The sequence below is a fragment of the Callorhinus ursinus genome, unplaced genomic scaffold (assembly GCF_003265705.2).
Source record: "Callorhinus ursinus isolate GAN/ISIS: 27379988/994484 unplaced genomic scaffold, GSC_fseal_2.0 scaffold7, whole genome shotgun sequence".
Lineage (NCBI taxonomy): Eukaryota > Metazoa > Chordata > Mammalia > Carnivora > Otariidae > Callorhinus > Callorhinus ursinus.
This window is the reverse complement of record NW_027397069.1, coordinates 29,065,285-29,087,512: the sequence shown is the minus strand read 5'-3', so window position 1 is coordinate 29,087,512 and position 22,228 is coordinate 29,065,285. Positions and strand designations below refer to the sequence as shown.

The following is a 22,228-nucleotide window of genomic DNA, read 5'->3' as shown; positions in this document are numbered from 1 at the left end:
ATGTGTGCTAACAGCAAGTAAGCTTGGTTGAACATGTTCTTTCTATGTTCAGAATAGCATGGCAAATGTCTCAGAAAAGGATTACTTTCCAATTTCCGTACTATTGTACAGTGCTAAGCTAGTTATTTTCTGTGAGATTGCAGAGCTGGGCATTTCAGAGAAACCATTACTTAAAAGTGGCAGCCCTGTTTTATGAATCCTTATGTCAGAAATGAAATTTAAATAAATGCTACTATATTTGAACAAAAAAAAAAAACCCAATTGAATTCCGCTTTTCTAATGTAAATGTACTGGGAGCCCAACCATAGCTAGGTTCATATCTTTATTCATTACAAAAAAATGGAAACGTGAAAAAAAACAGGACTATTCAAGTATTTTATTAAAAACTTATCCAACAGTTGGGTTTTATTTTGTTTAGCTATTCGGAAAGCATTTGTAAATGAAAGCATGTTAAAAAATGGTGTGAAATATAGAAACATTTCCAGTAAAATAACTGGATTTTATTGTAGTGAAAACAGGTTGAAATAACAGGCCACTGATGCTCTGATAAAACAAAGACAAAAGAAAAGGTGTAGATGGGCTGAGAGGCAAATTAAAATATAAATAGATACTAAATTATATTAAACCTAAGTTAAAAAGAATATGAAACTTCTGTTAGGACTTTATATCACACTCAGGTTTGATCATGTTTTCAGCATTATAACTAAAAATCTGTCAAAGTTCAATTTTTTAAAAGGTAATTAAATCCCATACCAATTCTATAATCTGTTTTTAAGTTATTTAATTACATCCTTGGGTTCAGTCTTAGAGAAAATCAGGACAGCTTTTTAAAAGGTGGCGGTGGATACTATGGAATTGTTTGCTTAGAAAAAAATTTGCAAAAACACTTATTAAATACTACTTAGGTAACGTGAAAGTAGTCGTCAACCATTCTCTGAAAGAAGTGATCACAGCTATAAAGATGAATCATTTATTAACAAAAAGGAAATGAAAAGGAGAAAAAAATTTATAGCATAATTTTGTTTTCTAATAATAAATACCTCTAATATTTCATATGTATATTATTTTTTTAATCTACACACTGAAATGAGATCCATACTTTTAATAGGTCCACCTCTTTGAAGTGAACATTTTTCTAAGCTCGTTTTTTTTTAGGCTGTTTTACTGTGAAGTGATGAGTAGGCTATTGTATATGTAAAATTGTCTAATTGTATAGTGTGCTGTCAACATATATACATATGTAGTAATATACCAGGCATTTTTATTGCAGTTTATTGTTCCGGCTTCTCAATAAGCCAGATAAAATCATATACAAGAACATTAAGGATTAGAGAAGTGGTTTCCTTAGGTGATTGCTGGCAAAACTTCACCTTCCCATTATAATGTGGTTAATGGATGGTCATATATTTGACTATTACTTTCCTACAAATTTGGATTCCCAGTTTTCAGAGCTGCTGCGCGTCTAGTGTTTGTGGCTGCTTTGATTGTCTTTTCGTAGGAAAAGGTGCCATAGTGTTAGGTAAATGTGCTACGTTGTGTTTTGTAAATATTAAAAAACTCCATTTTTTTTGAACATACAATGCTAGCAAAAACAAGTCAAAGATGTAATCTCTATGTAAATACATTGGAAGTAGTCAGTCGTTAGTGCTTAAATTAGATTCCATGCTTCGGCTACAATCAAAAGTGTAAATATTAAAACCTTCAAAATTCGTATGGCCCATCCCCCTCCTCTCCATACACGGATACGAGGTAGAAATGTGTGCGAAAACTTCTTCTAACCATTTAAATGCTGTAGGGAAAAACAAGCTTTTAGGCAAGGACTTCAAAAAATTTTTGCCATTAAACCTTTTATTCAGGACATTCCGGATTTGCTTTGCTAAATGGACATGTTCACTGCTAAAGATACAAACACAAGAGCTGTTTTTAAATTTGTTTATCACACCGCCCCTAGTTTTCCGCTAAAGAAAAGTACATTTTGTATATTTAAAAATATACACTCATGAAACAAGTCTCTAAAATCCGTGGCGCCCCCACCTAGCTGCCTTCTGGGTTTCAGCTTTTGAGTTTCAGGTCCTTGCACAACACCTAAGACGTGCAAAACTCTTTTTCTCCCTAATCCTGGTAGAGAACAGTCCGAAGAGATCTCCCTCCACGTCTCCACCCTAATTCCCTCTCTTCCTAGATTCCACCCGCTTCTCTCCTTTCCTCCGCCCCCGGCTCCGTCAGCCCAATCTGTCAGAGAAGTTGTGTACAAACTGCGCGGCCGCCCTGCGCGCGAAAGCTCGTGGCCCGAGAGGGCGGGTCAGCCCGGCGAAGGCGGGGCCTGGGAGAACTTCTCCCTTCTCATAGGCTGCTCACTCCAGCCAGGCCGGCCTCAGGGCTTCGGGATTCGCCCTAGCGCTGCCAGTCAGGTTGGCGGGCCCCGCCCACCCGGAGTTGGGTAAAATAGAGGCGGGCGTCAAGTGTCAGTAGTCGCGGGGCAGGTACGCGCGCTCGCACCTCGCTCGCGGAGACCGGCGGTGGCGGGAGCGGGCTCCGGCGAGTGAGAGAGCGCGGTGGGGCGGGGCGGGGGAAAGTGGCCGTCCGGAGGACGTTGGCGTTTACGCGTGGCGGAGCGGAAGAGTTTTGCTTTTCGTGCGCGCCTTCGAAAACCGCGCCTGCTGTTGGCTGAGGGGGTCCGCCCGGAGCCTCCCCTTCTCCGCCCGCGGCCCCGCGCCGAGCTCGCCGGCCCGAATCAGCGTGGGCGAGGTGGGAAGCGCGTCCGACCCGCGTCCCGCGCCCGGAGCCGCCCCCTGAGTGCCAATGGCCACGCGGGTGCTGACAATGAGCGCCCGCCTGGGACCCGTGCCCCAGCCGCCGGCCCCGCAGGACGAGCCCGTGTTCGCGCAGCTCAAGCCTGTGCTGGGCGCCGCGAACCCGGCCCGCGACGCGGCGCTCTTCCCCGGCGAGGAGCTGAAGCACCCGCACCACCACCCGCAGGCGCAGCCCGCGCCCCCGCAGCCGCCGCAGCCGGCGCCGCCGCCCGCCGCGGGCCCGCGGCTGCCCCCTGAGGAGCTGGTCCAGGTAGGAAGAGCCGCTCCCCTCCCTCCGCCCCCCTCCCGGAGCTCGGGCGTGTCCCGCCGCTGCGACGCGCGGGCGACAGGGGCCGCTCCAGGCTGGGGCGTGCGTCGGGGCGCTCCGGGAGCCGGAGCAGGGTGGGCAGCCCCTCCCCGCCCTGCCCTTCTGGCCTGGGCACCCGCAATCCGCAGGGAGAAAGTAGGGGGCACCGGAAGAGGTGGGGTCCCAGATGAATCTCCCCAGACGTGTCCGTCCGGGAAAGGTTAGAGGCAAGTGGCTGCTCACAACGCACCTTAAGTGTTTCTTAGTTTGGGGGATGAGACCGCGTACCTCACGTCCAACCTTAAATTCCGCCTTTCACCTTAACCCCCACGCCACCCCCCGCAGTGCTCTGCCCTTGGAGGTTCCCCCACGTCGTCTCGGGTTCAGTGGAAACGCAAATCGGGGTGCCGGCGAGAGGCGCCTCCGGGTGCTAGTTTCATATCTCTTGGCTAAGCCTGCTTTAGACGTGATCTTGGGGCTGCCTTTGGGAAACGAGAGTTAGGAAAGCTAAGGTTGTATTGGAGCGTTTGTTTTTCCTTAAAAAGAAAGACCAAAAAAGACCGGGGGTGGTGTTTTCTTCATGTGCGCGTAAATTTCCTCCCGGAGCCGTGTTGAAAGCTGGCAGTTGGCTTTTACACTTGCCCGGCAGCCGAATTAGAGCAACCGCCTGTTTCTTTCGCCCACGCAGGGAGTCATATAGCCCAGAAAAAACTTCCCGGGACTTTTAGCCTGTCCCAAGGAAAAAAAAAATTGGAAACATACCCACATGCAAACAGCTGGAAGAGCTAAAATCAGAAACCACTAACCACCACGGGAGCGAAGTGCACGAAAGGGTTTAAGTTCGGTTTATTTCGAGACGCTTCATTTAATAGCCCCTTGGTATATTGCGTATCTGCTCCTCAGCTCCTAGCCCGGGTGGTCTGCGAGTTTCGTCGTGCTGTGGAAGGGCAGTGGCATTTGTCAGAGATGTGACTCACATGACGAGAGCGTTAATTTTTATTTTTAAATCGTGTCGATCTGGGAAACCCTATCTGCATCCAGCCCGAATGATACGAGGTCCGATATGAAACGCTTTGGAAATTTAGTAGCAAAAAATGACTGTAGTATTCACCAGTTTCGGTGCCACGGTTAATAGTTCCATGAGCCATTTGATTGGGGTGGGTTTTTCTTTTTTAAATTTTGCTTTTCAGTGTTAAAAATTAAATACGTTTATGTTGCACTAGAATAGAAGATAGCTGTAAAAAGACTGAGGGAGACTAGTTACAAGCTGGATTATCTAAAAAAAAAAAAATCACCACTTGAAAACGATTTGGTTATTTCAGGTTTGTCACTTTTCTGCTTAAGAGACACCAAGAGGGTAAGGGATGATTGAGGTTTTTACAGAGTAAGGGGGAATGTAGCGTTGGCCCACTGAGGAGGACATGATAAATGTTTTGCTGATGACTGTGCTGGGGATACAGCAGCCTCTCCCCACCCACGGGCTCCTTAGCACCACTCTACCAAGGGAGTGATTTTCCCCTAGGTAATTAAAGATCTGTTGTAGATAGGGATATGAATAGGAACATTTCATTATCATATTAACCAATTACAGAATCTGCTGATTAAAATCAACATTTAGATCAAATGTTGAAAGTGAAGTTGTTTTGTTCTTTCAGTGGATACTATGTTTTGCTCAAGACGTTGTATTTAAGTGTCCAGTGACCTATAAATGAGAAAAGGCACTGGAATAGCCAAGGAATATGTTTTATATTAAATATTTCAATGATATCTGTCTAAGCAAACAAAACAAGAGAGAACTTTGTGATATTTTTAAGGTTGGTTTGCTTAGGTTTTGTTTAAACATATCTATATTAATATAAATATGGCATGAACAGAAATGAAGTGGTTTGGCAGCATTACAATACTGTTTTTAAGTTGCAAACTCGACTGTAATGGGGCAGAGAATCCTGCTTGTATGTGAGCTCTAAGAAAAGTATATTATTGATTAGAAAGGAATATGTATTATTGATTAGAAAGGAATGTTTTCTGTGTGCTGCTGCTTTTTTTTGATTTGCCTCTTTCACCTTTTGTCCGGGGCTGATTGTGCGAGCGATTTTACCAAATAACACGTTATAGAGAGTTTCATAAGGCTTTTGGTAAACCAGTTATTACACAGTTGACAAACTTGATATGTTTAGAAGCGACACTTAGAAGGAGTTTGCCCCAGTACTTTTCACAGGTATTGTTGGGAATTTTTAGTAAGTTCGTCCTTACTCAGATGATGAAATGGGTGGATTATGCATGTTTGTATCTCTTCTTTTTTTAGACAAGATGTGAAATGGAGAAGTATCTGACACCTCAGCTTCCTCCAGTTTCTATAATTCCAGAGCATAAAAAGTATAGACGAGACAGTGCCTCAGTCGTAGACCAGTTCTTCACTGACAGTGAAGGGTTACCTTACAGTATCAACATGAACGTCTTCCTCCCTGACATCACTCACCTGAGAACTGGCCTCTACAAATCCCAGAGACCGTGCGTAACACACATCAAGACAGAGCCTGTTACCATTTTCAGCCACCAGAGTGAAACGACTGCCCCTCCTCCGGCCCCGACCCAGGCCCTCCCTGAGTTCACCAGTATATTCAGCTCCCACCAGACCGCAGCTCCAGAGGTGAACAATATTTTCATCAAACAAGAACTTCCTACACCAGATCTTCATCTTTCTGTCCCTCCCCAGCAGGGCCACCTGTACCAGCTACTGAATACACCGGATCTAGATATGCCCACTTCTACAAACCAGACAGCAGTAATGGACACTCTTAATGTTTCTATGTCAGCTGCCATGGCCGGCCTTAGCACACACACCTCTGCCGTTCCGCAGACTGCAATGAAACAGTTCCAGGGCATGCCCCCTTGCACATACACAATGCCAAGTCAGTTTCTGCCACAACAGGCCACTTACTTTCCCCCGTCACCACCAAGCTCAGAGCCGGGAAGTCCAGATAGACAAGCAGAGCTGCTCCAGAATTTGACCCCACCTCCATCCTATGCTGCTACAATTGCTTCTAAACTGGCAATTCACAATCCAAATTTACCTGCCACCCTGCCAGTTAATTCACAAAGCATCCAACCTGTCAGATACAATAGAAGGAGTAACCCTGATTTGGAGAAACGTCGCATCCACTACTGCGATTACCCTGGTACGTGATTTAACCCGGTTGAAGCAAGTGTGTGTGTGTGTGTATGCCTTTTTAAATCTCGGGTTTTAAATTTACATAGGAAAGTAATACTTGACAATGAAAAAGCCACCTACTTTGTTCTTTTCATATCTCGATCTCTGTACTGTACCCTGGAATGTAACTGTTTGTCTATCGCTGGTTTTATGTATTAAAAAAAAATGGCTAGTATATTCTGGAGAAAAGTTACTTTGGACGTCTTTATTTTTAATACTGAATAAAAATTAGAATTTTGAGTTATGCCAGAGTTACTTTGTTTAACGTCTAAATTGGGGTTTTTAATTCTAAATTAAGTGCCCTGAAAAGAGGGTAAGGTAGGGAAAATAAGGTGTGGTAATGAAGTGGGGATTGAGTAGGCTGCTCTCATGGTAGATTATTACAAGACTCCGTACAAAATAGATTTAAGGATAGTTCTGCTAGCATATGAGCATATGTTCATTCTTGAAATGAGATGTGGCTCAAAATCTAAACTGATGATGGTGATGACTATCTACTGGCATAAGCTAGTTTATGATTAATACAGGGTATAATTTATTGACTATGGTACATGGTACAGCATGATAACACTAAATGAAAAAACCAATGTAGTAGTACAGAAAATTGCAGTCATCTTGGATAATGGTTTAACACTGTCAGCTCTAGAGCCATTAAAAGTTTTAAATCACTGAAGTATGTGTTACTAGTATAAAGCACCTACTGTAATATAAACACACATTTCCCATTTGTAGCTTCCTTGCTTATCTGCTTTTTCTGCTAAAGTGGTACATAAAGTAAATCACTTTATACCTTTAATAAGTTAACCGGGGAGCACTCTTTGACGCTTCAGATATCTAGCATGAGAGATTTCTTCTTTAAAGCCAGATTTTAAACACTGAATCATCAAATGTAAAGATTTCAAAAGGATCTCCAAAATGACAAGCTGTTCTTCCTCTCCTTTATTTCAGGCTGCACAAAAGTTTATACAAAGTCTTCTCATTTAAAAGCTCACCTGAGGACTCATACTGGTATGTAATTTTCTGGTTAATTCTGTGAGTTGTGTAAATAGTGTAAGTGGTATTCATCCTTTTAAAAGCCAACACGTGTTTGATCTCTTCTTTCTTCTGTCAACCTTTATTTTTTAATGGCCTACCTTTTCAGCACTGGCTTGGCTCAAAATTCAGTTCAGCGAAAAAGTCTGGTTCCAGGAAGGCTGATATTCCCTTACCAAGGCCTTTCCCTGTCACCTCACGTAGAATGAATTACCCAAAAATGTAAACAACAGTGTTTACTAATGGATTTAAAACTTTAATGGCACTGCTATTCCTATCTCGAAGGGGAAAAAATGTAACTCATTTTCTTTCTTCCATAACAAATCAGTTGGCTTCTGTAAGGTATATTAAATGCTAAAACTTTTCCATTTAGGATGTAAAGCATAACCGCTTAATACATCATCTTTAATTTCACCTTTAACCTAAAATCTCTGTTCAGCATATTTTCTGTGGCTGATGAAAGGTAGGGCCGAAATTGCAGACTATTAAAATCAGGCAAAGATGGGGTCATGGTTTAAAAGTTACTCTATACCCTGTGCCAGCCCGGATCTGAGGTATTTAAGACTATCTTTATTCTAGCTTATATCTAGTCCTTGTTTAGAATGTGCCTTTACATGGAGTCACTTTAATTTTATAAATATTTTGTCAACTCCATACATCCACTTTTGAATGCTTTTTAATTTTAAAACTGTATATTAGAAACCATTTTAGGACAAAACTACATGGCATGCATTATAAAAGGCTTCCAAAAAGACCCAAAATATTTTCAAATATATAGATGGTTACTGTGTGTGATTTTCTTAAAAGGCCAGCCCTAAAAGAAAGAACTTATATGAAACGATTGTGTGGTTTTTTTTCTCAGTAAATTCAGCCTTACCTAAAGTTCAAAGAATAAGTTTGCTAATAAAAGCAATGACCTAGCAAAATGTTTTATTCCATCATTGCTATGGAAACCAAAGTATTCAACGGTTCCTTTGAATGGGTTGTTGGATTAGTGTGAGGACTTGAATCTCCCCAGGCTAGATGTTACTATGGAAATTGAGTTTTGATAAATGAAGTAGTTATCTCTAACTGCTGCATTAAAAAGTAAAAGCCTTTGAACAAAGGTCAGTGCTGAGATAGAACACTAGGAGGAATATGGCTGCAGACATTTTGTATGCATGTAAGAAAGTATTACTTGATATCTCAGTGATAAACACTACTTATTAAAATCTAAATAGTATTGGCGTCAATGGTAGATTTCAGGACTTTCTGAGAAATTGCTTTTAAAGAAAAGACAGCTCATGTATTTATCAATGAAATGAATGGGTTGTTTTGGCCTGATGTTTTTAGATATAGACAAAGTGATTTATATGAAAGGCAAGATCCTGTATAAGCAGCTCAAAGTAGGAATTACATTTATAGTTAAACAACCATTAAGTATATAATAAACTCAGTCTAAAGTAAATGATGGCCATGAAAACATTCCATATAGAAATAGTAAAATAGCCATTTATAGAATAAATATTCTCTGAGGGAAGGAAACATTGAAAATGGCTTTTTACCTCAATTTTGACTAATGGGAATAGAAATTAATTTGAAACATTTGAATGATTGTTTTTTCTTCTTTGAAAGTCCTTCAAATGGGAGATAGGAAGGAGGGAACACGTTTTTCATGAGGTTAAAGTCTCCTAATAAAAAGAGTGCAATTGCATATCACACTGTAATCAACTGCTTATTGCAGGGATGTAGTCAGAGCATATCTGAATGGCCTTGCAACCCCTGTCAGGAGTTAGTGCTCTGAATGCTTATAGCCGGGATTCTGGAACTTGAACTGCTGGCAAAGAAATTTAATAGCGGGCTGTCTTAACAATGATCATACTAATAAAATCAAACTAAAAAGACGACCCAGGCCTAGTTTGGGTCCCATGCATCACCTTTTTCACCTGACCATAAATGTGTGGCCATCGACATCTAATGAATGAGACCGTGTAATCCAGTTTAATAAAGTTTTGTTTGATAGTCTCTCAAATGCCTTGGGGAGGGTTTGTTGTAGCTGACTTGTTCATCTGGCTAAACCCGTTCTTGGGTAATCACAGAGCATTGAGGTTGTTTTCTCCTCATTTCTAGTTTCTAGACAATGTCTTTTAAAATTACCTGTGCTCTCTCATTGCATCCTCCCCTGCTTGTTGTTTTTTAGTGAATGTATCTGAAGCCAGAAAATCCTTGTTTTTGTTTTTCCTCTTTTTCCCTTTAAGGCCCAGGTATTTCTAAATAGCTTCTCTTATTTAATAGCTGTTTCTCGTTTGTTTTGTATACATGTTCCCTACTGTGCCCTCCATCCGCCCCCACCCTTTACAATTTATTAGGAGATTTTTTAAAAAATCTATGGGATAGATCTTGTATTTGATAAAAAATTACTTTTTAAGTGATTGCCATCTTGCAGGCAGAATGTGAAAAGCCACCCTAGCATTTCCATGGAATATAATTGTAATTGCTTTAAAATGTCAGGTTACCTTATGTTTTAAAAATGATTTAAGCAATTAAAACTACATCTGAATTCTATTTAATTGCTTATTCTGGATTTTTAGACAGTAAGTACTTCTTGACTTGCAAATTGAACATAAAGGAACGGTCTTTCCAAAACAAGACCTTTTTCAAAAAATTTAGGATGAAAGTAGAAGATACCAGTTTCTTGAACCAGAAGTCCCATAGCATTCTTCTAAGCATTTTTCTAAGCTCATACACTCGATTTCTTTATTCATACACAAGTAGTACAAAGTTCTGTCTTTGTATGGTCACACAAAATACCTGAAATGTACTTTTCCTGTATTTTAGGAAATGGTTATATATAACTTAAAAACATGTCTATATATACATGATACATATTTATAGGTCTGTAGAGGTACCCCTTATATGGGTGTGTGGGTGTTTGTGTTATTTGTAATGTGTGTGTATATACATATCATGCCTCTGGTTAGAAATAATTATGCAGTGTCAACTGGTATATTGTACTTTCAAAAAAAGCATGTAAATGCAAACATTCTACTGACATTTGTGTATGCCTTTTGATGTATATAAGGGACTATACCCATTGCCATCATATAAAAGTTGCTCCTGAGCACTTTAAAGGAAAAGATTCACATGCCACTTGTCCCTTACAAATCAACATGATTGTTAAACTGATTCATAATCTAGTAGAATAATTTGCAACCGGCAGGATAGTTGTTTCTGCTCATACACTTTGCTGTCTTTTCTTTAATTGTATTGAAGATTTAAAGTAATTCTAAGCATGGGCTTGAGGCCAAAAGTAAAATGCAGTAGGAAAAAAGATTAAGGCTGTATATACAAGGAAAAATTTGCAAGAAATTGAAAATTTTTCTTATTTACCACTACTGGTTTCTTGGTGTGCCTATGAAATACTGCTTTTACTTTAAGTTTGGAAATTCCTTTGAAAATGGTATTTATGGTTTAGTAGAAAGTACTTGCCAAAGAGAAAGTTCTGAAAACTAGTGAACTCAGTACAGGTGTTTAAAATCTTAGTGGTTTTAGTCACATGTGTGAGATAGTACTTAACCCTAAAGAATACCCGAAAGTGGTTGAGAAATTAGGGTATGGAAACATTTTTAGATGATTTATCAGTCTTAGCTACCTGGAACAGGGCAGAAAATGAGCAATTGTACAGAGAAAGTCTTTGAGCAGCACACATACTTGGCTCAAGTATCCCTTAGACCGAGACTGTATGCACAGGCCGTTACGTGGGCACTAAATCGCAGAACGACTTGCCAAGGGTTGACAAGGAAAGGACAATTGGAAACACCCCCACAAAAGAAAATGGAAACCTACAATAACATAGGAACACAAAATGGATTCAGGGAAGCACTGTACTGTTGGTGCTGCATTTTACAGTGAGCTGTTTGCGATGCTTTGTTTAATTAAGAAAAATCCACAGTAAGTTTTGGAAAGATTCTTAGGCCAAGCTTAGTTTTAGGGGGTAAATTCCCATATTCTGTCTTAATTGCTTATGTTAGAACACTTCATTTCCTAATGACATTTATATTAGGCTGTTACTATGTGTACTTTAAAATGCATAATCTCTGCTCGAGGTGATTTTAGTTTCAGTTTAGGTACTAAACACCTTATGTATAATTTTCTTATCTAGTTCTTTGTTCTACACTTAATCTATTTAATGTATTGGGTATAGATTTGCACCTAAAAATATTGACAGTGTTGACAATCGATTTTCATTCATGGTACTTTGCCACTAAAAGAAACATTCAGAATGTTCAGAACACGAGTTACTCCTTTTTTTGTGGAATTGTGGAAGGGAGGGAAAGTCTTCAAACAATTTCAGTTCCTTGGAAAATTATTTAGAGCAAAAATCAGCGTAAGTCTATTTTCCTCTCTAGATAGTAGGTAGGTGGGTAAATAGATGGCCTTAGTGGAGATCCTACAGTTTGGATCTAGAGGTCAGTACATTGCTGGGTAACTTGGTAACCTGTGTTACTGGTAGAGGTGAAAAAGTTGTGCAGGATGAAATTACTTAGTATCCAGTGTATTTTTTGAGTCTATATTTGAAAACATGCAGGAAAAAGTACCACATTTAGCTTATACTATATATACTATACAGATAATTAACTAGTTATTTTTATTTGCAGCTTTGAAATTTATTCTCTATATTGACAATTGCAAGCTTATGTAAGAAAAGTAGTGGCTTAAGAGACTTGCTAGTTCAGACCCCTGGAAAGGTATTTATGAGCTTGAAAGCTTAGAAACAATTTCTTTTTAATGACTCACTGGGAAAATTAAGCTTTGCTTCTAGGACTTTCATCTGAAAAACATTTACATAGGAAATTGATTAAACATTGCTTTGAGATGATAAAGCTTATCGAAGGTTAAGAAGTATAATTTGATTGAGCAAACATTTTGACTGATCTTGTGGAGAATCCAGAGAATCTTTTTCTTCCCTTCTGTTTTTTTCTCCCCAGTGGGAGAAGGTAGTTCATAAGCAGATTAAATGGAATTGCTGAAGCTCGGATATAAATAATCAGCTGTGAAGGTAGACTGTAATGCGCCTTTTTTAAATGAAATAATCACCCAAGATTTTTACTTTGGCAGGTATTTTTAGTTACATAGAATGCGGCAGCTGTTTACTGGTTGACTTTTTACATTGTTTTCTGGTGGAAGATTAGAAACAAAAGTAAAGGCCTACTTTAGTAAAAGTATATCTGTAGCAGTAATCCTGTTCTGTCAACCTGTATTATTTATATTCAAGGATCTTTAACTCTGATTAGGGGGAGTTAACTGTTTTAGAAAAGTGCACTTTAGGTAACTTTCAGTAAAAAATAGGCAGAAGAATGTTTCTTTTTGACTACTTTATAAATATAAACCCTTTAAAAGAGTTGGGAGAAATCTTGTCAAGGTAACCACAGTAAGTGCAAGTTAGAGGAAAGGTTATCTAGTAGTCACTCAGTGCTAGAAAAGTTAAAATACAGAATTTCTCTATTTTGGTTAAAAAAGGAAAGGTAAAATCTTTCATTGAGCGGTTTAAAAAAAAATCAGTTTAGGTTCTTACTACAATAAAGTGAATCTGGGTGTCCTCTTTTTGTCACGAGACTCAAGAATTGGTATTTCATTAACACCATTAATGAGCGAGGAAGTGGCAGAAACTTAGGAGCCTAGAGATTCACTCAGGAAGGAGACTGCAAATGTAACCCCTGACTGCATGTCCCCACCTGTTCTCCTTTGAATTTATCAGGTTCTGTGGCCCCATAAGTCCCTTTGGTGTTTGAAACCAGCAGTAGGAGCTTCAGAACTCCTTGGTTTTCATCAATTCTAGTCCAATTCTGTAAGGGAAAACTTGTTTACATAGAGTTTGTTTATCCTTGTACAACCTCATATGATGGATAGGATAATAAATGGGTTCCTTGCTAAGTGGATTCTGAACATGTCCTAAAAGCATGGTTCTCACCTGAACACACATTTAGTGAGAGTATGCTCAGTGGTCCTAGGCAGAATAGAACCAGGCAAAGCCCTGCTGCAAGTGGGGGAAAAGAGAGACAATCTGGTAGACTCCAGCATATACTTTCCTGTCTCTTATCCCTTCCCTTCTTTTCATTAATGAAAATAACAGAATTAGTCAGACTTGGGCCAAACATCCAAAGATGCATTATGAGAAGTGTGGCATTGCAGCTGGAATAGAAGATAGTCTCTGTCCTTGAGGAACTTCCAAAGCTAGTTAAGGAGGCAAAACACAGCTGTTTGAACACTCTTAGAGCAAAGTATGTCCAAGTGCAAACCAGTCATTCAAAACAAATATAAGTGGTGCTGGGGATACGGAGAAGTGGAGTAATCTCTCCTGGACTGTTCCTGGAAGCGTTAAGGTGAATCGAATTTCAAAGAAAGGGATAAGCATATGAACTGACCACAAATTGGCAGGGAGAAAGAAGGAATTTCTTAATTTTAATATACCCTTTTAATCAATCAGTTTCCTGAAAGAGGGTACTAATATTAGTTGCATTTTGCAAATACAAATACATACTATTTTTGAAATGAACTGCCTACCCTTCTGTTCCAAGTATAGATGTGCTTTAATAATAAGATGACTTTAATAAAAAGATTTTTTAAATGGAAAATTTACTGGCATAGATACATAAAAATAAGGAGCCCAAATCATCCTACCTTACCTTTTTTTAGATATTTAAACTTTAATCTTGTGACTGTTTCCCAGGTTTTTTTTGACCTTTTACTATAATATATAGAGACTGTTTCATCAGACTAAATTCCCTCAGTCTCTACTGATGGGAAAAAATCTATCATTAAATTACATAAAAACATTTTCCTTCTGAAATAAGAGCTGATTTGAGCTGCAAGGACTTAAATTCTAAGAAATACCAACTATTGAAATAATTTATTCCACTTTAACTGTTTGCATTGTTTTGTTTTTTTTCAGAATGGGAAATGGATTTTAAGTTCTTTGAGGCCAGTGACTTTTTTTTTTAAAGGAGAAAATTTTAAGTCTTAGTTGTGTTTTTCAAGTCATTCAGTGCAGATTACACTCTCATTTACTAAACATTGGTTTTAATTCATGATGGTTTTTAGTCTGTATTAGATATAATTGAAGTACCTTTTAGGTATCAGGCAGGGGATCAAATGTACAAATTTGCTGTAATAAACTTTTATAGAAAGTTACCTAAAACAACTATTCTGAGAAATATTTCCATCTATGATAGTCTTCTTTTGTTAGAAGAATCTATGTGGAACATTCTAGGGAAAGGCCTTGGTATGAGTCTATTGAATATGTTCAGCAGAGCAGAGAAACCTCCCATTCTGTTATGGTAGGTTCAGAAGTCATTTTTTACCTGTTTATCAGAGGGAAAAAAATTTTTTAGATTTTCAAATACGTTGTAAACATGTTCTCCTAACCTGAAATTCATTTAGCCTGGGGTAAAGGGAAACAATCATTAAGGGATATTTGGGGATTGTTAGAACATGTTTTCAGGACCCTATGGGTCCTGGATCCACTGAAGGCTGGCTCAGATATGCCCTGTGCTTCACACTGTCTGCAGTTTAAGGCCTGCTCTGAGTCCATTAAGCTGTTCCATAACTGACCTTCTCAAGTGGCTTTAGAATCTTTAAATAAATTTGAACAATAGGTGTTCCTTAAATCGTTCATATAGAGTGAATGAGTGTTGCTAATGGAGGACGTAAGGAGGACACTAAGGAAAAGTGGCAGGCTCAGATTCTTAAATCTGGAGCTCATTGTTTCTTTCACTTCTATCTTAACTCATGGAGTTACTGTGAGGATTAAGTGAAATAATGAGAAGTACCTGGTTCTGGAGTTGGTACTCAACAAATGTTTGTGCCTGCTCCCTCCTCTTACTGGTAATGCTTTTGCTTCACGTTTTTATGAAATACTTTAATTGGCTTTATCAGTACCGATAGTGTGTATGTTTAACTTGAACAATTTTTAAAAAGATAAGGGATTCCTAGCAGAATACGCCTAGTTAATTTTAAAGTAGAATAAGAAAATACATACTTTTTTTGAGATAAAGTTGAAGCTTGTTTTCCATGCTGTTCAAACTTGTCACTTTTTTTCTTTTAGCCTTCGGAAAGTTTCACATTAACAGCATGAGAACTTAAAAATACAGTTGATGTTGAAAGAGCTTAACTAAATATTTTAAATTGGTGGTATTGGAAAGAGATTCTGTAAAAATCCAATTAAACTTTTGAAAGCTCTGTCCTGTTGAAATAACTTAAAGGAAGTCAGTTTGGTTTCCCAGAAGTACTGTGCATAGTGTTTCTGGCTTAGGAAGAAAGGCTCAAATCTACTATTTGGCCAGAAATTGGGTACCAGCTTCCTCTATGATGTTTTACTTGAGCGGTGTTGACACTTGAACAAATCCCATAGAAACTGCTCCAAGTAGGGAATAGTTGTCCTTGCTTTTATAGTAAAGACTTGGCCCCATAACTAACGTCCCAGACACTGCTAGTATTCTTGGCTGAATAATCTATAGATGTGCATAAATTGAGAGCAAAACCCCAAATGTTTTAGGAACTTTAATGGCTACCGTTTTTCAACCAATCAGTAAAGTAAACTTTTAAAAAAATATGGTGCAGTTTATTGCTTCATAGCCAATAAAAATAGTGAACAACAAAAAGAGTCTAGTGTCCCTTGTTTCTTAAATAAACTCTGAAAATTCAGTTCTCTTGCTATTTAATTATTAAATGCAAAAGACTAGAATGATTTCTTTTATAATTGGAGCACTGTAGGAATTTTCTTCCTTGCCTCAGACATCAGAAATAACTTTCTCTTTCCATTAATTGACAGTGAAGTATTTAACCAACATGTTTGTTTTTGCGATTTATTTTTCATGAGGAACAAAAACAAATGCTTGGGCAAAAAGTTAATTTTTTCTCTTTGATTTACATTTACAAGAGTGAGAGCTAGATTTACTCTTAGTATTAAATATATGTGAATATAAATGGAGAGAAAAGGTTTATGTTACTTAAAATATTTGTGTTAGCTTAAATTCTTAGAATTTATAATGAAGAAAATTAAAACGATATATTTTTTAAATGGAAATTTAAAAAAAAAATTGTGTCTTGGTTCAGAGCCAGAGGAAAGGAGGTTTGGGGATGCATACCATAAAAGTTGAAAGAAAAATCTCCTAGGAGATAATAGGTACAAATTTCCAAGAGCCATTCTGGCCCTTTCTTCTTTGTCCTTAAGACGGGATTTTGTTTAAGAGTAAGAGTAGTTATCAAGACAGCAAAAATTAACCACAAGCTATAGAAATCTCAGTTGGTGTGGACAGTGTCTTAAAATTTGGACTTAGTTGAGTAATCTTACAACTTCCTGAATATGATGCTGCTAAATCAGACGAAGATGGTTGGGTTTCATTTTGGTACTAAGTAGAGTGTTCAAAGTGACTTGAAGGCTCTTCTTTTTCACAAGAAAACACATTTTAAGGAATTTAGGAGTTTGACTATTCAGAGTTTTAAAAGATATCCATATAAAACTGAGCAGTAAGCCAACATTAGTACTTTAATAAGCAAATTTATCTCACAAACTTTCAAACTTAACAAATTCATAGAAAATTCTAACATAATGAAGCATAAATACAGGAACTTACTAGTTAATGCTCAGTGAAACATCCTCAGGTTTTGGAATTCATTTAGGGGAATACCTGATCTCAGTTAAATAGGGCTAGGGCTAATTAAGGAGTTGAGACTGCATTATCAATATTAAGTGGATTTGAAAGATTAGCAACTGGCAAACTCCAGACAACATTAAGGATAATACAAATTGTAGTGGGGCTGTGGCCTAAATGTTATTCTAAAGTGAAAAAGTGCTGTGAAAGAATAGGGAGATTGAATGATCAGAGACTTAAGGTATAATGTGTGTAAGCTCCATGAGGCCAGGCATTGTTTGTTGACCATTGTGTCACAAGCACTCAGGACGGTGCCTGGCAGGTAATACACATGTGGCAGATACACGTCTATATCAGCAAATGTTAGAAGTACTACAGTTGTTTCATGATTCTTCACTAAAGTTAGTGGTATCAGACTTTCTAATGTGGTTGAGGAATTTATCAAATACCAAATATAAAGCTTCAACACCAATTTCAGTATTTTTCTAGCTTTGTTTTGCTTTAATCTGACTGAAAAATGGGAAGATGTGAATGTGTGTGTGCTAGTGTGAATTTCGAAGAGTGAGTGCCCCTTAATGCCTTTTGGAGGCCCTACGTTTAAACGAGCTAACTCGTTTATGTGAAGGTTAGACTGGCTAATCTGGAAACAGGACCGGTTTGATTGTGGTATGTTCAGTTGGGCGCATTGGTGATTTGAGCAGAAGGCTTTTCCCTCCCTCGGCCGTCTGACGGCCATTAGTCCTGTACTGGTTTAATTTGGGTTTGTTGGTGTAGAAGTTGTATTCCCATCACAGTGATAGAGCCCCCAGAGCTCATCTAGTCATTTCCTGGGTTTACATGTTGGGGAACAGTACATAGAAATACGCACCCATTCGTCTTGCACATTCGAAATTGCCATTTTCCCGCTCTTCAGAAGGACTCCAGATATTTTCTGCTTTCTGTAATTAGGTCAAATACTACCTATGAAGCAGTGACTCTTCACTAGATTCTTCGAGGAAATGTAGGTCCTAATGGGATTTATGAACCAACCTTCTCTTGGACCATGATTTTTTTTTTTTAAGACAGGCAGTGTCTGCGACGTTTGTCTTGCAAGCAGGCCCCCTCATCACCTCTTGGTCTGTTGTCACAGGTGAGAAGCCGTACAAGTGCACCTGGGAGGGCTGTGACTGGAGGTTCGCGCGCTCGGACGAGCTGACCCGCCACTACCGGAAGCACACCGGGGCCAAGCCGTTCCAGTGCGGGGTGTGCAACCGCAGCTTCTCCCGCTCCGACCACCTGGCCCTGCACATGAAGAGGCACCAGAACTAAGAGCCCCGCTGCGGCCTGCCGTGCCTATGCAATTCACACTGACCTTCTGCAGTTCCTTTGGCAATGGCAAAGTTTTCAACTACAAACTTAACCTATATATATAAAAAAAAGAAAACAAAAAACTGGAAATGTATATTTTGTATATTTGAGAAAACAGGGAATACATTGTATGAATACCAAAGTGTTTGGTCCTTTTGAGAATCTGGAATGCTTGCTGTAATGTATATGGCTTTACTCAAGCAGATTTCATCTCCTGACAGGCAGCCACATCTCAGTGTGGGTAGGTGGGTGGGGGTGCAGGGTGTGTTTGCAGTGTTTCTACCTAAGCACCATCATTTAACGTGACAGTGTTTAGTAAACAAGTCAGTTGGCAGGCACAGGAAGAAGGCTGGATTGTATGTCAAGATTTTACTTGACATGGAGTAGGTTGTTTTTGCTTTTTTTTTTCCCAATATTAGGTAATTCCTTAGAGGTGCGCAGTGTACCTGGCAATTCACAAATAGCCATTGAACAAATGTGTTTTTTGTTTGTTTTTATATGAGTTGCCTATATTTGCTATTCAAAATTTTGTAAATATGCAGATCAGCTTTATAGGTTTATTACAAGTTTTCTAAGATTCTTTTGGGGGAAAATCATAAATAATTCTGTTTGAAAATAACCGTGAAGACATTTACAGTTAGAATTTGTGGTAAAATACCTCTACAAACCTCACCAAATTCATTTCTTTAGGAGGAAGAAATCATCATTCAAATGAAACTTAAAAAGCAGATTCCATGCACTGATTAAAATAGGATTGTTTTAAATATGAAAGACGTTTTATATGAATTGTGAACGGAAGAGCTTAAAGATACCATACATAAAAGTTAAATGGCTAACAATAAACTAAACAGTATCATTTTAAAAAAGGACTACTTGAGCTCTCATGTGGCAGTGTTGAATTTATGATGCAGTTTTCACATAGCGAAATGTTGCTCGTGCAGTACTGTTGGTTGAACGACAATTTATATGGATTTTGCATGTAATATACAGTGAGACACAGTAATTTTACCTAAATTACAGTGCAGTTTAGTTAATCATTGTTAATACTGACTCAGTGTCTGCCTTTAATTATAAATGACATGTTGAAAGCATAAGGAAGCAAGTGCTACATATATGCAATATAATAGTAATGTGATGCTGATGCTGTTAACCAAAGGGCAGAATAAATAAGCAAAATGCCAAAAGGGGTCTTAATTGAAAATGAAAATTTAAGTTTGTTTTTAAAATATTGTTTATCTTTATTTATTTTGTGGTAATATAGTAAGTTTTTTTAGAAAATTTTCATAACTTGATAAATTATAGTTTTGTTTGTTAGAAAAGTTGCTCTTAAAACGTGTAAATAGATGACAAACGGTGTAAATATTTTGTAAGGCTTCAAAATGTTTATACGTGGAAACATGCCTACATACAAAGCATAAATTGGTTGCTGTTTTGCTTCTTTTCCCCTCTTATTTTTGTATTGTGGTCATTTCCTATGCAAATAATGGAGCAAACAGCTGTATAGTTGTAGAATTTTTTGAGAGAATGAGATGTTTATATATTAACGACAATTTTTTTTGGAAAATAAAAAGTGCCTAAAAGATTCATGTTTTGCCTTCCTTCTTCACCTACAATAGCAAAAACAGCAAATTCCATTCCCAAAACTATTTAAAAGGGTCTGTCTAATCAGGGCAGTTAATAAAAAAACAATTCCCACATTGAACCAAAGCTACCTTTGTTTAAAACAAAAAAGGGGTTTGTTTTAGAAACATGATTACAAGTATAAAGGAAGATACACACACATAGTTCATGAATGTTGATTTTTTTTTTCCTGGTCACTATACAGACACACATTGCATTAACCTTTTCAAGACCGTAGAGGAAACTTGTATATGCTAGGTTTTTTTTAACTTTATTTTTTATTTGTTTGAGAGAGAAGGAGCAAAGGGAGGGGCAGAGGGAGATGGAGAAGCTGACTCGCCCACTGAGCAGGAAGCCCGGACCTGAACAGAAGGTAGAATGCAGACGCTCAACTGACTGAGCCACCCAGGTCCCCGCATATGCTAGTTTTATTGTCTGAGGTAAATAAAACGAATTGGGCTTTCAACCAAGGAAAAAAAAATTTGTCAAAAAGTTTAATGTAGTAGCAGCAAGCACAACTAGGGGTTGGTTTTTAATACCATTTAACAGTAAAAAGGATGGGGCTCCTTAAGAGAGATGGCTGATTCTAGGACTGGGTTAGGAAGTAAACAAAATAAGTCGGGAGCGTTTGACAGCACCAGAAAGTAAGGAAGTCATTCAAATCCCACAATGATAGCGGTATGTCAGAGCAACAATAAAAAGCAGGAATGAATTACAACCCAGAGTATAAAACAGCCATGAGCCCATACTGAAATAACTGAGTAAATAGGGGAGAGGAGACAAATCCGCAGAACTCCAGTTTTTGCAGACACTTTACCCTGAGCGGTAGAACATAACTCCCCACTCCTTAAAGTGCATGTTGCACAGAAGGCAGTATGGCCAAGAGTGGAGGGAAAGTATAGTGCAGAACCTGCCCAACCCCACCCAACAGCCTCAGCCAGGTGGTCAAGGTCCACACTGGCAGTGACAAGTCATGTTGATTGTACGTAATGTGACGAGAATGGAACTTTGCCTCCACCATCTTCCTCTTGGAAACATAACCTCAGTCCAGTCCAGACAAAGCCCAGTTGAGGGACCTACAAAACACCAATACTCAGAATTGTCAAGGTCTTGAAAACTGAGAAACTGTCACAGCCAAAAGAAGCCTGAAGAGACATGATAAGTATAATGTCAACTAACGGGGATTCTGGAACAGGAAAAGGACATTAGGCAAAAACTGAGGAAATCTGAAAGTATAGAATTTAATGTATCAATAACATTGGTTCATTATGACAAAATGTATCATACTAATGGGAGATGTTATAGGGGAATTCTGTATTATCTTTGCAGTAATTCTATAAACTTAAAACGAATAAAACATTATTAAGAAAACTGAAGGAAAATCTGTGTCACTATTACGTTCAATAAATGGGAAAATCCCTGATGTAGGAGCTAAAGTGAAAATTGTAGTTACATAATTTGGCATCATTGGTTTATTCAGCTTCTCATCATTTGACTCCTCATTCTTCCTGTCCTTCAAGTAATACCCAGCTTAAGAACACTGCACAATTCTCCAGCCGGAGCTTCTCATTCTTTATGAGGGAAAACATGATTTCTTTGGCTTAATTTTATTTCTAGAAATTGAGATTGTAAGGCTGCAGGCTTCTTAAAGCAAAGACAACTCCCTATGTCTAGTAACAAATCAGCTGTATCAGTATTAAGTCATAATTGATAATTGTATGAATGAAGCAGCTTTCTTGTAAGTAGAAACCAGTCTTGCTTTGGCTCCCAGCACTTAATTGTATTTAGCTTCTTAACAACAGAGGATGGCTGTTTCCAGTTCTCTTTACCTCTCTGAACTTTTTTTTTTTTTCCCCTTTTGTAGGCTGCCCTTTCCCCTCTCAGGCCAGCTACCTGTCCCAAGTCCTTGTCTGCCAAAGCTCCGTTCAGACCCTCCATCTTTATTAGCCACATTCACTGGAACTTGTTTTTTTTATCTGGAAACATTATGGTACTTCAGCATTTGAATTATTTTCCGACTTCTATCATATGTTTTTCTTCCTCAGATTGTCAAATTTTTGGAAGAAATGCCACTCCTGGATCGCCTTTGTCTTCCTGCTTTTATTGATTGATAAATCAGATGTCAAAAAATAACTTTATGGTGCTGTGTGAGTTGTCTTAAGCCTGGAGTAATTGAATCAATGTAATGTTTGCCAAATTTCCTCTTCATGTTGTACTATTGATAGAGTGTTGGTGTTGGATTTTTGATAAGGTATGTGACTGAAACTGATTATAGTGTGAGCAAACA

General features: G+C 38.5%; 2 protein-coding genes across 3 annotated transcripts in view; both read left to right on the top strand.

The window, feature by feature from the left end:
- Positions 1-5,504, top strand: part of PIBF1 (progesterone immunomodulatory binding factor 1) — a 243,466-nt gene extending 237,962 nt beyond the window's left edge. For both annotated transcript variants that reach the window (XR_012378762.1, XR_012378761.1), the window contains one exon: positions 5,405-5,504. The gene's annotated coding sequence lies outside the window, so the exon portion shown is untranslated. The remainder of the gene's footprint in view (positions 1-5,404) is intronic.
- On the top strand, positions 2,456-20,562 carry KLF5 (KLF transcription factor 5). The gene is made up of 4 exons (XM_025874753.2): positions 2,456-3,063; positions 5,405-6,278; positions 7,259-7,318; positions 18,104-20,562. Exons 1-4 carry the CDS (start codon positions 2,803-2,805, stop codon positions 18,280-18,282), a joined length of 1,374 nt encoding a protein of 457 aa, XP_025730538.1. The 5' UTR covers positions 2,456-2,802; the 3' UTR covers positions 18,283-20,562.
- Positions 20,563-22,228: the final 1,666 nt, after the last annotated feature.

Bases quoted from the DNA above. Each gene is read 5' to 3' on its own strand.
- KLF5 (XM_025874753.2), top strand. From the start codon at position 2,803: ATGGCCACGCGGGTGCTGACAATGAGCGCCCGCCTGGGACCCGTGCCC. The intron at 3,064-5,404 runs GTAGGAAGAGCC...TTCTTTTTTTAG, and splicing joins CCCCTGAGGAGCTGGTCCAG to ACAAGATGTGAAATGGAGAA. The intron at 6,279-7,258 runs GTACGTGATTTA...CCTTTATTTCAG, and splicing joins CCACTACTGCGATTACCCTG to GCTGCACAAAAGTTTATACA.